Source organism: Lepus europaeus, chromosome 7 (assembly GCF_033115175.1).
Source record: "Lepus europaeus isolate LE1 chromosome 7, mLepTim1.pri, whole genome shotgun sequence".
Lineage (NCBI taxonomy): Eukaryota > Metazoa > Chordata > Mammalia > Lagomorpha > Leporidae > Lepus > Lepus europaeus.
Genome location: NC_084833.1, coordinates 3626590 through 3639407, shown reverse-complemented (window position 1 = coordinate 3639407; position 12818 = coordinate 3626590). Strand labels below are relative to the sequence as shown.

The window sequence follows — 12818 nt, the reverse complement described above, 5'->3', positions numbered from 1 at the left end:
CGACCGTGTGCCAGGCGCCGCCCCAGGAATGCGGGATCAGGGAGTGTAGCGGAAGTCCATGGGCAGTCAATGCAGGAGCCTAGTGACAGCACGCTGCCTGCCCCGACACCTCGCCCGTCCGGGTCTCTCAGGCTGTCCAAGTGCCCCGGCAGTACCTGGCCGCGCGACCCCCGGGAGGCTAACAAGACAGACAGACGAAGGCTGTGGTGGGCGGGACTGTTTTATTAACGGTGACCCACGTCCACACTGCGCATCTCAGGTGTAAATGGTATTGACATGCAATGGACAGACAAGGTAAGGAGTCCAGTCATGGCTGCGTTAAGGCTACGGCTGCTTCCAGATGAAACCCCTCACGTCCTTACACCCCTTCCAGCTGTTCAATAGGAACGCATTCTGCTGCTCTGACAGCAGACCACTGCACGGACGAGCGCACAGATGAACGTCACACTGGAAACACGGAGAACCTGAGAGGGAAGCCCACGCGCGTCGGCACTAGCACGTCTACACTCCAGGTCCCGTGGGGCCGAGGGTGACACACGGGGTCCTGGTCAACAGAGCATGGGCGGGTGTGGGGGAGGCCACCGCTGGCCCTTCACGGGAGCTCCTGGCTCTCATGGCTGCGGCTTCTGGCTTAGCTTTCCTTCTGTGGCTGCTCTTTTCGGATCCTGCTGTTAGGAGGACAAGAACCTGTGCCCAGTGAGGAGGGGGTCCCCGTTACACAGCGAACATCAACGAGGCCTGCCTGCGTTCTTCCGCGAGCGTCCGCCTTCAATGGCTCCGACAGCTCGGCCCTGGCTCTTGCTGTCAGGGGCACAGAAATACTGCGCGCCTGGAGGCCAGAGCCAAGCCCGTCCTGACATTCCACGGGGCTGCACCTGCACCCGCAGGGAGGTGGCTCAGGGCGTGGACGCTCTCGTGGAGGGCTGGTGCCTGGAGGATGCGCCGCGTCAGCCCCGCACCCGTCACGGCCACCCGCGGCTCTGCCACAGCACGGCCCAGCGCCCTGTGTCCACCGCTCCTGCTCCTTGGAAAGGAGAGGGGGCTTCCCTCCAACCAGGTGGGATGAGAAAGTGAACCACTGGCCACGGTGTGGCTGCCCTTCCCTGGCCCAGCCTCGTGGCCAGCGTCTTGGCCCCTTGACCGTGGTGTGGGGAGGCAGTGACCGTGAGCACCCGTGGTATTGACTCCTCAGTGGCTTCTCCAGACAGCTCAGCCACCATCACATCCCTTCCCCCCCTCTGACAGATGCCTGTCCCCCCTGCGGCTCGGGGAGCACGGGAAGCCCGTCCAATGAGGCCCCAGCAGCGCTGGCCCGGAGGGCTCTGCTCTTTCTAGCCATGGGGAGGGCGTGGCAAACGCTTCGCAGAGTGACCCACAGTCAAAGTCGAGGGGAGCGAGCCACCCCCGATGCCAGCCGAGGCCTCCCCAGGGAAGTCACCCAGCAGCCCTTCCATCCAGGGTGGTTCACTCTAAGGCACTGCGCTTGGAAGACAAGGGAGCGAGGTCAAGGACACTAGAGACGCGGCCTGGGGCTTGCTTCCACCTGCAGGGGAACACAGCCTGGAACAGACCAGGGCGGCAGCTCTTGGTGACAACCGCCTGGCTCCAGAGCGCGGCGTTTCCGGTTCGCGCGTTCCGTGTGTGTTAGCATGAGTTCTCCGCTGTTGACCTGAACGCCCTTTCCCTGGGTGCCGTGGCAGGCCCTCGCGCCCTCTGCGGAGCGCCGCCCCATGTCCAGTGTGTGTGCAGTGCAGCCCCCCTCACTCCTCCAGGGACGCCACAGGCTGCCGCCCTCCCTGCTGGGGCGCACGCCTGGCGGGAGCAGGGCTGCAGTCACGCGGTGGCGCCGGACGTCTAGGGAAACAAGCGACACCTCCTTTCTGGAGGAGACTTGGGGTTTTCTAGGAGCGCTGAGCCGTCCTGGACGGGGGCAGGGTCGATACCTAATTTTCACTTGGCCGTACCACAGGGTCCGCGCTGCTTCCCACTCAGGGACTCGGCTACTTCCTGGAGTTGGATCTGAGCCCGAACAAGGCGATGATGTCCGTCATTGCCTGCTTCACGTGCTTTCCGAAGCGGTGAGAATCCTGCGACAGAAAACGAGACTCGTGAAACGCGGGCCCACAGCACGTGGAATCTGATGCAAACTTTAATAAAAACGTCTTGTTGGCCGGCGCCGTGTCTAACAGGCTAATCCTCTGCCTTGCGGCGCCGGCACACTGGGTTCTAGTCCCAATTGGGGCACCGGATTCTATCCCGGTTGCCCCTCTTCCAGGCCAGCTCTCTGCTGTGGCCAGGGAGTGCAGTGGAGGATGGCCCAAGTGCTTGGGCCCTGCACCTGCATGGGAGACCAGGAGAAGCACCTGGCTCCTGGCTTCGGATCAGCGAGATGTGCCAGCCGCAGCGGCCATTGGAGGGTGAACCAATGGCAAAAAGGAAGACCTTTCTTTCTGTCTCTCTATCCACTCTGCCTGCACAAAAAAAAAAAAAAAAAAAAAAAGTCTTTTTGCCAACTCTAAGCTTTGATCTTCTGGCTTCGGCATTATCCTAGCCTTGTCACAGTCCCTGGACGTGTGACTGTTCCCATCTGAGGCTAAACACTGCGTCAACACTGTCGGCAAATGAGCGCCAGTTCTGCCAGCTGATGGTGACCCTGGCACTGCCTGTCAGGATGAGGGGTGCTGGGCCTGGAGCGTGCTCACTGCTCCTGAGGATCCCAGATGGCCCTGCTCCATCATGCGGGCATGTTTTGTTTTTAAAAAAAAAAAAAAAAAAAGGTTTATTTATTCGTGAGGCAGAGGGAGAGAGTGAGCTCCCATGCGCTAGTTCATTCCCCTGATGCCCACACTGGCTGGGGCTGGGCCAGGTGGAAGCCAGAAGCTGGACCACAGGCTCAGGAGCAGAGCTGGGGCCTCCAGTACGGGACACAGGTGTCCTGACCAAGCGCCTGCCCGGTGTGGCCTCCCGAGCCCAGCACCCTGGGCGCCCCTTCCACCCGCCCACACTCAGACTGCAAACCAGTGTCTCCAGCAACGGGACCCGGGTCAAACCAGGTTTCTTTAAAACTGCGCAATGAGAACTTTGAAATTCACACATTTGCAATGCCAAAGCACAGAAAAGTAGATAACTGAACTGGACCTTTGTCTCAAACAGAGATGCCCACCCCAGAAGGAAGAGGGAAAAAGAGCTCTTCTCCAGGAAGGCAGCTCTTACCGTCTCGGGGCTGGAGAACTTGGAGGAAATGTGGAAATTGATGAAGTTCTCTCCCACGATAATGTACGACACACCATAGCCGTCATCCGCAACCTAGGGGACAAAGAGCTCAAGTGCCCCGCGGGGAAGCGCGCCGACGGGAGCGACGGACTCCTAATGTTCTCAACGGGAGCCCGCCCTCGGCACGTGCATACGGAACGTGCCGATTCCCCGACAACCGTGCACATGCAAGGAAGCCCGGGCGCCCGGAACCCAGGTGGGCTGCAGTGGGCGGGGGTGGGGCAGGCCTTGTCCCTCACGGCGCCGACCACACCTGCTGCACTCACCGGCCCGAAGCCCCCTCCGCTGGACAAGTGGTCCGGGTTCCGGTCAAAGTCGAAGAGCTCCACCTGCTGCTGAGGGGTCTGGCTTGTTGACAACCTCCACGGCTCAGCCAACACCTGGCAGCGAGAAACGAGGATGCGTTCCAACGTGAGTCCTAATCCCGCCTCCTGGGGGCCTAGAGGGGCCCTTGGGAGCAAGGCAGGGTTTGCTGGCCTGCTGCCGGTTTCACATGCAAGAGGTCCTGACGGCTGTCACAGTAGACGGAGTCACTCGGTAAGTGGCTTCCCAGGGCAACTAAAACCCACGTTCACACCACGCGGGATTATAGTAACTGTGAAACAGCGTGATGGGGGAAAAACTGATATCCAGTCCTTGTCACAGATGTTTATGGCTTCGGAGTGTGAAGAATGCCGTGAGCTGCTGGAGAAACGGGACAGCCACGCTCGCCTGAGGGCTACACCAGCCTCCAGGTGTGAAACACGGGATGGCGCAACGCAGGGAAGTGCCTGTGGCTGCGGCCATGAATCGGGCTAAACCGGCCAGCGACAACTCCAGGAACTGCCGACAAGCGGCGCCCACGCTGCAGACGCACTTCCCGCCACAGAGCCCACACACCCGTTTTCAGACGCCGTCCGGCGGCAGGCCTGCACTCGGGCTAAGCCCATCAGTAGACCCAGGGAGCCGCCCCGGGAAGCGGGCCTCACCTCCTTCAGGAACGGGGACTCGACCGCGAGGTACTTGGACACCACGTAGAGGCAGAAGAGGTGCCGGTCGATCCCAGCGCCGGTCATGGCGAGGCGGTACAGGTGCTGGTGCTTCTCAGACGCCAGCCTGAACAGTCGGAGCCTCTGTTCCACCTGCACGGCAGAGGGGCGGGCCCGGCACGCGTCAGCCAGGCCACGTGGGCCTACGTTCCCAGGGGAAGGAGGCAGGCACTTGCTGGGGTCTCCTGAAGACACACAGGGGGTGGCTGCCCCTTCCCGATTGGCGCCTGCAACGGGGGAGGGGTCTCCACACAGAGGACAGGTCTCTGGGAAAGCACGCCAGGGTCGCTGTGTGCCTGCCTGCCCCGCGACGGTTCACCTGACACACACGCGGTCACGCAGCAGGTGGCAGAGCGCACGCTGCCCCGGCTCCCAGTCTGCACGCGGAGTTCTGTCCTCTCGCTCACTACTGCGTCACCCTGGCCGTGCCCGCCCCTGCAGAGAGGTCTGGCCCAGGGCTCTCCTAAAGCAGGACTTCCAGGCCTTTGAAATCCGCCCTGAGTGGCTGCTTCAGGTTCTCCGGGCTCGGAGCTGAAATCGCGTCAGGGGACGCAGTGCCCAGGGCGGTCTGTGGCCGCCTGGCCCCTGAGCCCCAGCTCCTCAAGGCCGTCTGGAAAGCCACATCAGAGCCACCGGCCACGACGCTGGCTGACTTCTTCCTCTCCTGAGCAGAGCGCTCCACAGAAGAGAACCTGCCCTGGGTGGGGTCGGGGGCCAGGCACGAGCTGACCTCTGCCACGTACGAGGTGCGTGGCCCGCAGATCGCCGACCTTAATCTGAGTCTGTTTCTGCCTCCATGGACGAGAGGTGATAGCACGTCACAGGCCAGCGCTGGGATTTCAGCAGGCAGCGTACAGAAACCCCTCGCCCGAGCCTGGCGCCCACGGCCCCGCGGTGGCAACAGCCTGCCGAGGCCAGGAGGAAGGCTGCTGTGTGAGCTACTCTTCCTCACCCTCACGCCAACCGCCCCACTGCTCTGCAGCCTCTCCCTGCTGTCCCTCTGTCCCGCGTGTCGGATCCGATTCTATTTAAAGACTTGTAGCAAGGACAAGCTGATTTCCAGAAACCCAGTTCAAAACACTGCTCTGTGCGCCATGTCCCCCCCTGTGTTACACTGATGTCTGTCCTGTCCCCCTGTGTTACACTGATGTCTGTCCTGTCCCCCTGTGTTACACTGATGTCTGTCCTGTCCTGTGTTACACTGATGTCTGTCCTGTCCCCCTGTGTTACACTGATGTCTGTCCTGTCCCCCTGTGTTACACTGATGTCTGTCCTGTCCCCGTGTGTTACACTGATGTCTGTCCTGTCCCCCTGTGTTACACTGTTGTCTGTCCTGTCCAGGCTGTTCGCTGTAAAGGGTGGAGGGAAGTTGATGCGGGGGGAGGAGAGGCCATGATGAAGGCACAGAGGCCACACCGCGGCCCCCATAGCCCTCAGGACAGGCAGCCAGGGGCTGTGTTACCGTCTGGGTGGGGTCCGCCATGGCCAGCACGAAGTTGCACGACTCGGTGGTGCAGGAGCGCACGGTCTCCGTCCTCCCCTCCCGGAAGAGCCGGGTCATGGAGGCCTCGTAGGTGAGGCAGAATCTGCCCATGTCCTGGGGAAGAAGAGGATTTCAGTACAGGGCCAGGCAGGCGGACGCGAGCTGAGGCAGAAGGATGCCTGGCGAGCTGGCGAGGAGCTGGGCACTGCACCACGGGCTTTTGTTCTCGTCCGTTCTGACCCGCGGCCGTCGCGCGGCAGCCCACGGGGCGGCATCTGTGTCCAGACAGGCTGGGTGGGGTCAGCCCCTGGCCGCCCCAGCTGTGAACTGCTGTCACTGCCCCGTCAGGAGGGCGGGTCGCAGCCCTGTCCCCAGGATCAAACTTTCTCCCTGTGGGCAGTCCTGCAGGCATGGTGACCTCTCAGCCACGGGGGACCTCAGAGACCACTGAGCTGAAAAGTTCCTCCTGCCTGGCGACACTGCGGCCACTGTGACAAGGCGGTGCGATGCGGGGCGCACCGCGGCACTGCCGGGCCTGTAACGGTTAGCGCACATTCGACCACAGGCCGTTCTTAACCCGGCTCAGGATAGCAAACCATGCGTTCTAGTTTTTACTGATCACGGAATGCCTCTTACCACCAGAGTGGCCTCTCCCAGCTCACGGGAAAAAGCGGGGCCGGCATGTGGTGTGGCAGCCAAGAGGCCACGTGGCACACACACACTAGCGGGAGTGCCTGGTCCAGTGCCGGCTCCCTGGTTTCCAATCCAGCTCCTGCTATCTTGCGCCTGGGAAGGCTCAAGCGGCACATCTCTGCTCCCACACGTGGGGACCTGGACTGAGCTCTGTGCTCCCGGCTTAGGCCTGGCCCAGCCCCGGCTCTCAGACACAGGAGGAGGGTGCCTGGAGCTCACCACTAACCAGTGCACCAATGGCCTGCGCCAGGTTCAGGATGGCGACAGGAGCACTTTAGCCGGCCAGCTCTGTCACCTCGTGCGTTTCCTGCTGTGCAGTCCGCCCGTCCGCAGAGCGAGCCTGTGCATCCCACAGGACGGCGCTGAACTCAGCAGGACTGAATCCCGTGCCAGAGATAACGCACCGGCGTCTGGGAGCTGGGCCCGGGGTGAGGGGCTGAGGCCCGGGTGGGGCATGCCCTCAGAAAGTGGTTCTCCACACAGGGTTGCTACAACTGTCTAAGCCACGTCCCCTCCTGGCCTCCCCGCAGGCTCCACCACGGCTGTCTGCCGCCGTCCTGAGGCCGCCCAATCTCAGACTCGAGCTCCAGGGCCGTGCAGAGCCAGAGCCAGAGCCAGAGCCGGCCCACGCCACCGTCTGCACGCCACCTCTAAGGCCCTGACGTGCACATACTGCTTTACGGCTGAACCCCCCGCCCCCCGTGCACCACCGGCACGCACGGCAGCCGCACAGCACTCCTCCCGGGCTCTCACACTGCTTCGCAGCTAAAGCAAGCAGCGCAAACACACCTTGCGTGGACCTGTCGTCTTATGGATGCTTGTCTCTCTTAAGATTTCATTTAAGGTAGCGAGCAGCCGAGAGAAGGGGAGGGAGGGAGGGAGGGAGGGAGAGGATGAGCGCGCCTCCCCTGGTTCACGCCCCTCCCCTGGTTCACACCCCAAGTGCCCGCCAGAGCCAGGCCCGGGCCACCTTCCGCTGCCTTCACAGACGCTATCAGCCGGGAGCTGGATCAGACATGGGGCAGCCAGAACTCAAACTGTTGCTCCAACAGGGGTGCACCCATCGCGAACTGGGGCTCAACCCTCTGTCCCGCAGCCCCGGCCCGAGTGTGCTGCCAGTCGGGACCGCGTCCGCGTGTTCGTCTTCTGAACGAATGCCGCCGTTCCCCTGCCCCGTGAAGCCGTGGGCTGCAGGGGGCGCCCTCGTGTCCCTACAGTGACACAGCTGCCCCCACACGCCCCCCGTAAGCAGAGCTGCTCACAGTGGCACGTGGCCCGTTCTCACGATGTAAGGAAACAGCCCAGTGCCTGGGCGCTTGTCTGCGTGACTGCTCGTGTGTCTCTGCCCTGCAGGTGTGACTTAGGGGCTCTGCTCTCCTGACACCGAACCGCTCTCCCAGCCCTGACGGCACACACGGAGTCCGACTGCAAACCGCTCTCCCAGCCCTGACGGCACACACGGAGTCCGACTGCAAACCGCTCTCCCAGCCCTGACGGCACACGCGGGGTCCGACTGCAAACCGCTCTCCCAGCCCTGACGGCACACGCGGGGTCCGACTGCAAACCGCTCTCCCAGCCCTGACGGCACACGCGGGGTCCGACTGCAAACCGCTCTCCCAGCCCTGACGGCACACGCGGGGTCCGACTGCAAACCGCTCTCCCAGCCCTGACGGCACACGCGGGGTCCGACTGCAAACCGCTCTCCCAGCCCTGACGGCACACGCGGGGTCCGACTGCAAACCGCTCTCCCAGCCCTGACGGCACACGCGGGGTCCGACTGCAAACCGCTCTCCCAGCCCTGACGGCACACGCGGGGTCCGACTGCAAACCGCTCTCCCAGCCCTGACGGCACACGCGGGGTCCGACTGCAAACCGCTCTCCCAGCCCTGATGGCACACATGGGGTCTGACTGCAAACCGCTCTCCCAGCCCTGACGGCACACGCGGGGTCTGACTGCAAACCGCTCTCCCAGCCCTGACGGCACACGCGGGGTCCGACTGCAGGAAGCTGGGTTCCAGCTGCCAGGGCTTTACGCGGGGTCCGTGCACCTACACGCACGAGTTAATCGGTCTTTCTTTTCCGGGTGTCGCTGCAGATTCCGGAACCGCCTTCCTGGTTCCAACCTGGACTTGGCTGTGGAGCGCCCCGTGCCTGACACGGAATCCCACGGCAGCTCTCAGTCGCGTGTCCCCACAGAGAACACGAGCTGAGTCCCCCCAGCCCCAGGCCCCACGCGGAGCTCAGCAGTCCATGCATTCCACCGAGCTCGTGTCCCCCTGCCTGCCGCGGCCTGCACAGGGACTGTCGGTTCTAACTGCACCGCGGCCCAGGATCCCAGCTTCCTGGACAGGTCATGCAAACCACCTTTCACTTGTCTGCAGAATCCACTTTCTCCAGCTGCAGCGGAAGCTCACCAGCACCTGGCTTCACCTCGGCCACAGGGTCTTGTGGCACTTCTGCAATTCACCTCTCTGCACCTCACTTTCCATACCAGTGAAATGGGATCGAACACTCCCCGGCGAGAGACTGAAGCAAGAGGGGCGTGAGCCACACAGAGCTGAAGGCACACACAGAACAAGGGGCCGGCACTGTGGCATAGCGGGTAAAGCCACTGCCTACAGTGCCGGCATCCCATATGGGTGCTGGTTCAAGTCCCGGCTGCTCCACTTCCGATCCAGCTCTCTGCTGTGGCCTGGGAAAGCAGTAGAAGATGGCCCGAGTCCTTGGGCCCCTGCACCCACGTGGGAGACCTGGAAGAAGCTCCTGGCTCCTGGCTTCAGATTGGTGTAGCTTCGGCCACTGTGGCCAATTGGGGAGTGAACCAGTGCATGGAAGACCTCTCTCTCTCTTTCTCTCTCTCTCTCTGCCTCTCCTTCTCTCTCTGTGTAACTCTGACTTCCAAATAAATAAATAAACCTTTAAAAAAAAAAAAAAGAACAAAACAAGCACAGCCCAGCTGTGGCCATGGGGACACCACACACGTGGCCACGTGGACACCACGCGCGCCACAGGTGTACAGCACTGAGGTTCCAAAATCAGACTTCTCGTGGAGAAATGGGGCACATCCTGAGCCAACGCCACACAGACTTTGGTTCCCGGAAACAGGAAGTCTCACTGACGTCCTAGGCACAGGCTGCTACTCTGACAGGGGCTGTCACACGCAAGCCCAGAGCGGCCAGTGCACAGAGAAAGGACATGGGGAGAATTCCGGGTGGAGTCAGGGCCCTGGTCCAGCCAGAGCACCCGACAAGCTGGCGGTGTCCCCATTTGTGGGCGAGGATGTCAGAGGTCAGAGCCATCATGTCATCTGCCCTGAGCGCCAGGGGCCTGTCTCGAGGTCCCCCTCCCCACCCTGCCAGCTCCGGACTCCCCCTCTCCTGTGCCATGCAGGACCACTACCCCACAGGGCTGCTGCTGTCCTCACTTCCGGTACAAAGCAGACCCTGTTCGCCCTACAAACCTGCACAGAGCCAGGAGGGCTGTGCTATGGGTGCCAGGTGTCGGGCCTTCCACACCCACTGGACAACCAGCCTTGGGCGTGTGTGTGGGGGCCGCCAAGGTGCTCGCTCCCCAGACCTGGGCTCGTGGCCTCACCCTGTAGTGAGCAAGCTGGAGAGCAAGCTGCACGAAGGCGTCCGGGCTTGTCCGGCACTTCTTGATCAACCCTTTGCCGAAGGTGTCGAACGGGAAGGAGTGGATGTCCACGTCGTTTGCCAGCAGCGCCGCACTGCTCAAGGACGTCTCTATCACCTCTTGACACTGGGAGAGGAGAGACAGGTGTCACTCAGGGCGAGGAGCGATGACGATCGCCACCACCAAGTCCCCCTGCAAACCTCAGGCCTGCGCTGGCTCCCCCCAGGGAGGGTATCCAGAAGCCCCGGAAGTCACCAGCACAGAGCCCCGCCCCAGCGCAGTGGGGACACCAGCAGAGGCTCAGTGGCCGCTGGTTTCCAATGAGATCCCAAAAGGCTTTGCTTCCTGGAGCTCACCGTGGCAACACCCCAGGGATCCAGGTAAAAACCAAACAAAGGAGCGACTGGCATGACGGAGGAGCTGGCATGACGGAGCAGCATTCAGCTCCGAGCAGGCTCGCGCAGCCCCTCCCCCCTCCCGCAGGGCACGCTGACAGTGGGAGGGGCTGCGGGAGCAGGGGTGTGGGCAGCCTCTGCACCTTGCACCCCTCCTTACGGTAAACCTGAAACTGCTCCAGGAAACGCAGCCTGGCTCACTACCCGGCCCTAAGGGCGAGTGCTCCTGCACAGGTTAGCTCTCCGCGGACCGGATCAGAGCGCACACTGGCCCCGGGGTCGCAGGAGGAGCAGGCGGAACCAGGCAAGACAGGCGAGAGCGGCGGGACTACCGCACTGCCTGGAAAGCGTCCTCCCAGGCCGCAGGGATGCCTGCTGGCACGAGCTGGCAGCTGGGACTTCCAGCCTGAACGTTCTTCCCCGGAGGGATCCTGAGGAGCGGGCTGGGCCTGTGGCTTCTCAAGACGAGCAACAGTAAGTGAGCTGTCCCGACACTAGAACTTCACTTCCCGTATTTCAGCTCTAAGGTACAGGTGTTTTGACTTTTCTGTCGCGCCCAGCCCGGCGCAAGGTGGATTGCGCCAGTCCTGTCCAGATGCTTCTCCGTGGCAGAAGCGTCTGTTACCGAGGCTGCCGGAGCCATGGCAGCAGGGTGGCCCCAGTCCGCTGTCCCCGGCCCCCGGGACGACACTTGGAAGACCCACTGTGAGAGCTGACTCCGTCTCCCAGCACAGGCACACCACCACGGCTCGACCCCCTGGACTCACCTCCTCCGGGATGTCCCACAGCAGCCTGGTGGGGTACGCAATGCTGGGGTTGGTGTCCCCCTTACAGTGTCCGTCCTCCGCGTAGCCCAGCTGGAAGCAGTCGGTGGCCATGACGTACTGTCAAAAACGAGAACAATGAGCCCGGAAGCCGGACACCGCACAGCTAACGACGTCGCTGGAAACAAGCCTGACGTCCCCAGGGAGCCAGCGCACACAGCACTTCCTGTCACGTGCAGACACCTGAGGAGGTGGGACTCAGCGCCACTCCGGAGGAGAGAGATGACACGGGAGAGGTCAACACCTGGCTGAAGAGCACACGACTTGCGAGGCACACAGCCAGGACGCACGCTCAAAGTGTCGGCCGCAAACTCACAACAGGAAGCCCCGGGTCCCGGCTCCAGGCCAGGGCCTCCCTGGGTGCTGCCACGCCCTTGACGTTCCTGTGTCACTTGTGTGGTGCTAACTGCCACGCCCACGTGGGGACAGCAGACAATGGCCACGGGATCCAGGCCCAGACAGAGCGGGGGCTCTCCTCCACTGGCGGGGAACCTAGACCGACTCCTACGACCGGGCTCACGCGGCGCCTTGTAGGGGTCAGCACCAGAGCAGCGCCAGTGAGAGGGCAGTGACACACAGCCCGCCTTGGTATCCATGCATTCCTGGTTCCAGGGCCCCTGCGGATTCCGAAGTCTCGGGACACTCAGGACGCTTGTACAGGGGCAGGCGTCTGGCCGAGCAGTTCAGACAGCACTAGAGACGCCTGTAGCCCACACCGGAGGGAGAGCCCGCGCTCAAGTCCTGGCTCTGCTGACTCCAGCTTCCTGCTGTGTGCACACTGGGAGGCAGCGGCGACGGCCGAGTGCCTGGGTTCCTGCCACTCCCACAGGAGACCTGGATGGAGTTCCTGGTTCCTGGCTTTGGTGTGGCACAGCCCTGGCTATTGTGGTCATTTGGGGAGTAACCCAGCAGACAGAAGATATCTCCATTATATTTCTTTGAAAGAAAAAAAAAAAGTTAAGAGATCAACAGATGCGGGGCTGGTGCTGTGGCACAGCAGTTAAAGCCACTGCCTACAACACTAACATCCCATATGGGCACCGGTTTGAGACCCAGCTGCTCCATTTCCAACCCAGCTCGCTGCTAATGTGCCTGCCAAGGCAGCGAAAGATGGCCCAAGAGCTTGGGCCCCTGCACCCATGTGGGAGACCCAGAATAGGCTCTGGGCTCCCAGCTTCAGCCTGGCCCAGCCCCTAACCGTTGCAGCCATCCGGGGAGTGAACCAGAGGATGGATGATCTCTGTCTCTCTCTTTCTGTAACTCTCCCTTTCAAATAAATAAGTAAATCTTTTCAAAAAAAAAAAGATAGTAACATTTAAAAATTCTTACTCGAAAGGTAGAGACAGGAGAACATCTTCCATCTGCTGGTTCATGCCCCAGACACACATCAACAGTTGGGGCTGTGCCAGGAAGAAACCAAGGGCTGGGAACACCACCCAGGTGTCCCATGTGGGCGGCAGAGACTCAGCCGAACCATCACCTACTGCGT

At 62.0% G+C, this 12818-nt stretch overlaps 1 protein-coding gene across 2 annotated transcripts in view; it reads right to left on the bottom strand.

Annotated features, from left to right (window-relative positions):
- Nucleotides 1-214: 214 nt before the first annotated feature.
- The window catches only part of LOC133762778 (carnitine O-palmitoyltransferase 1, liver isoform), a 60676-nt gene continuing 48072 nt past the window's right edge, over nucleotides 215-12818 (bottom strand). For both annotated transcript variants that reach the window (XM_062195695.1, XM_062195694.1), the window contains exons 13-19: nucleotides 11273-11389; nucleotides 10072-10236; nucleotides 5764-5898; nucleotides 4242-4394; nucleotides 3540-3653; nucleotides 3214-3306; nucleotides 215-2087 (exon numbers count right to left, since the gene is read on the bottom strand). In XM_062195695.1, coding sequence (XP_062051679.1) covers nucleotides 2001-2087; nucleotides 3214-3306; nucleotides 3540-3653; nucleotides 4242-4394; nucleotides 5764-5898; nucleotides 10072-10236; nucleotides 11273-11389 — 864 coding nt within the window. In that variant the 3' untranslated portion in view covers nucleotides 215-2000. The remainder of the gene's footprint in view (nucleotides 2088-3213; nucleotides 3307-3539; nucleotides 3654-4241; nucleotides 4395-5763; nucleotides 5899-10071; nucleotides 10237-11272; nucleotides 11390-12818) is intronic.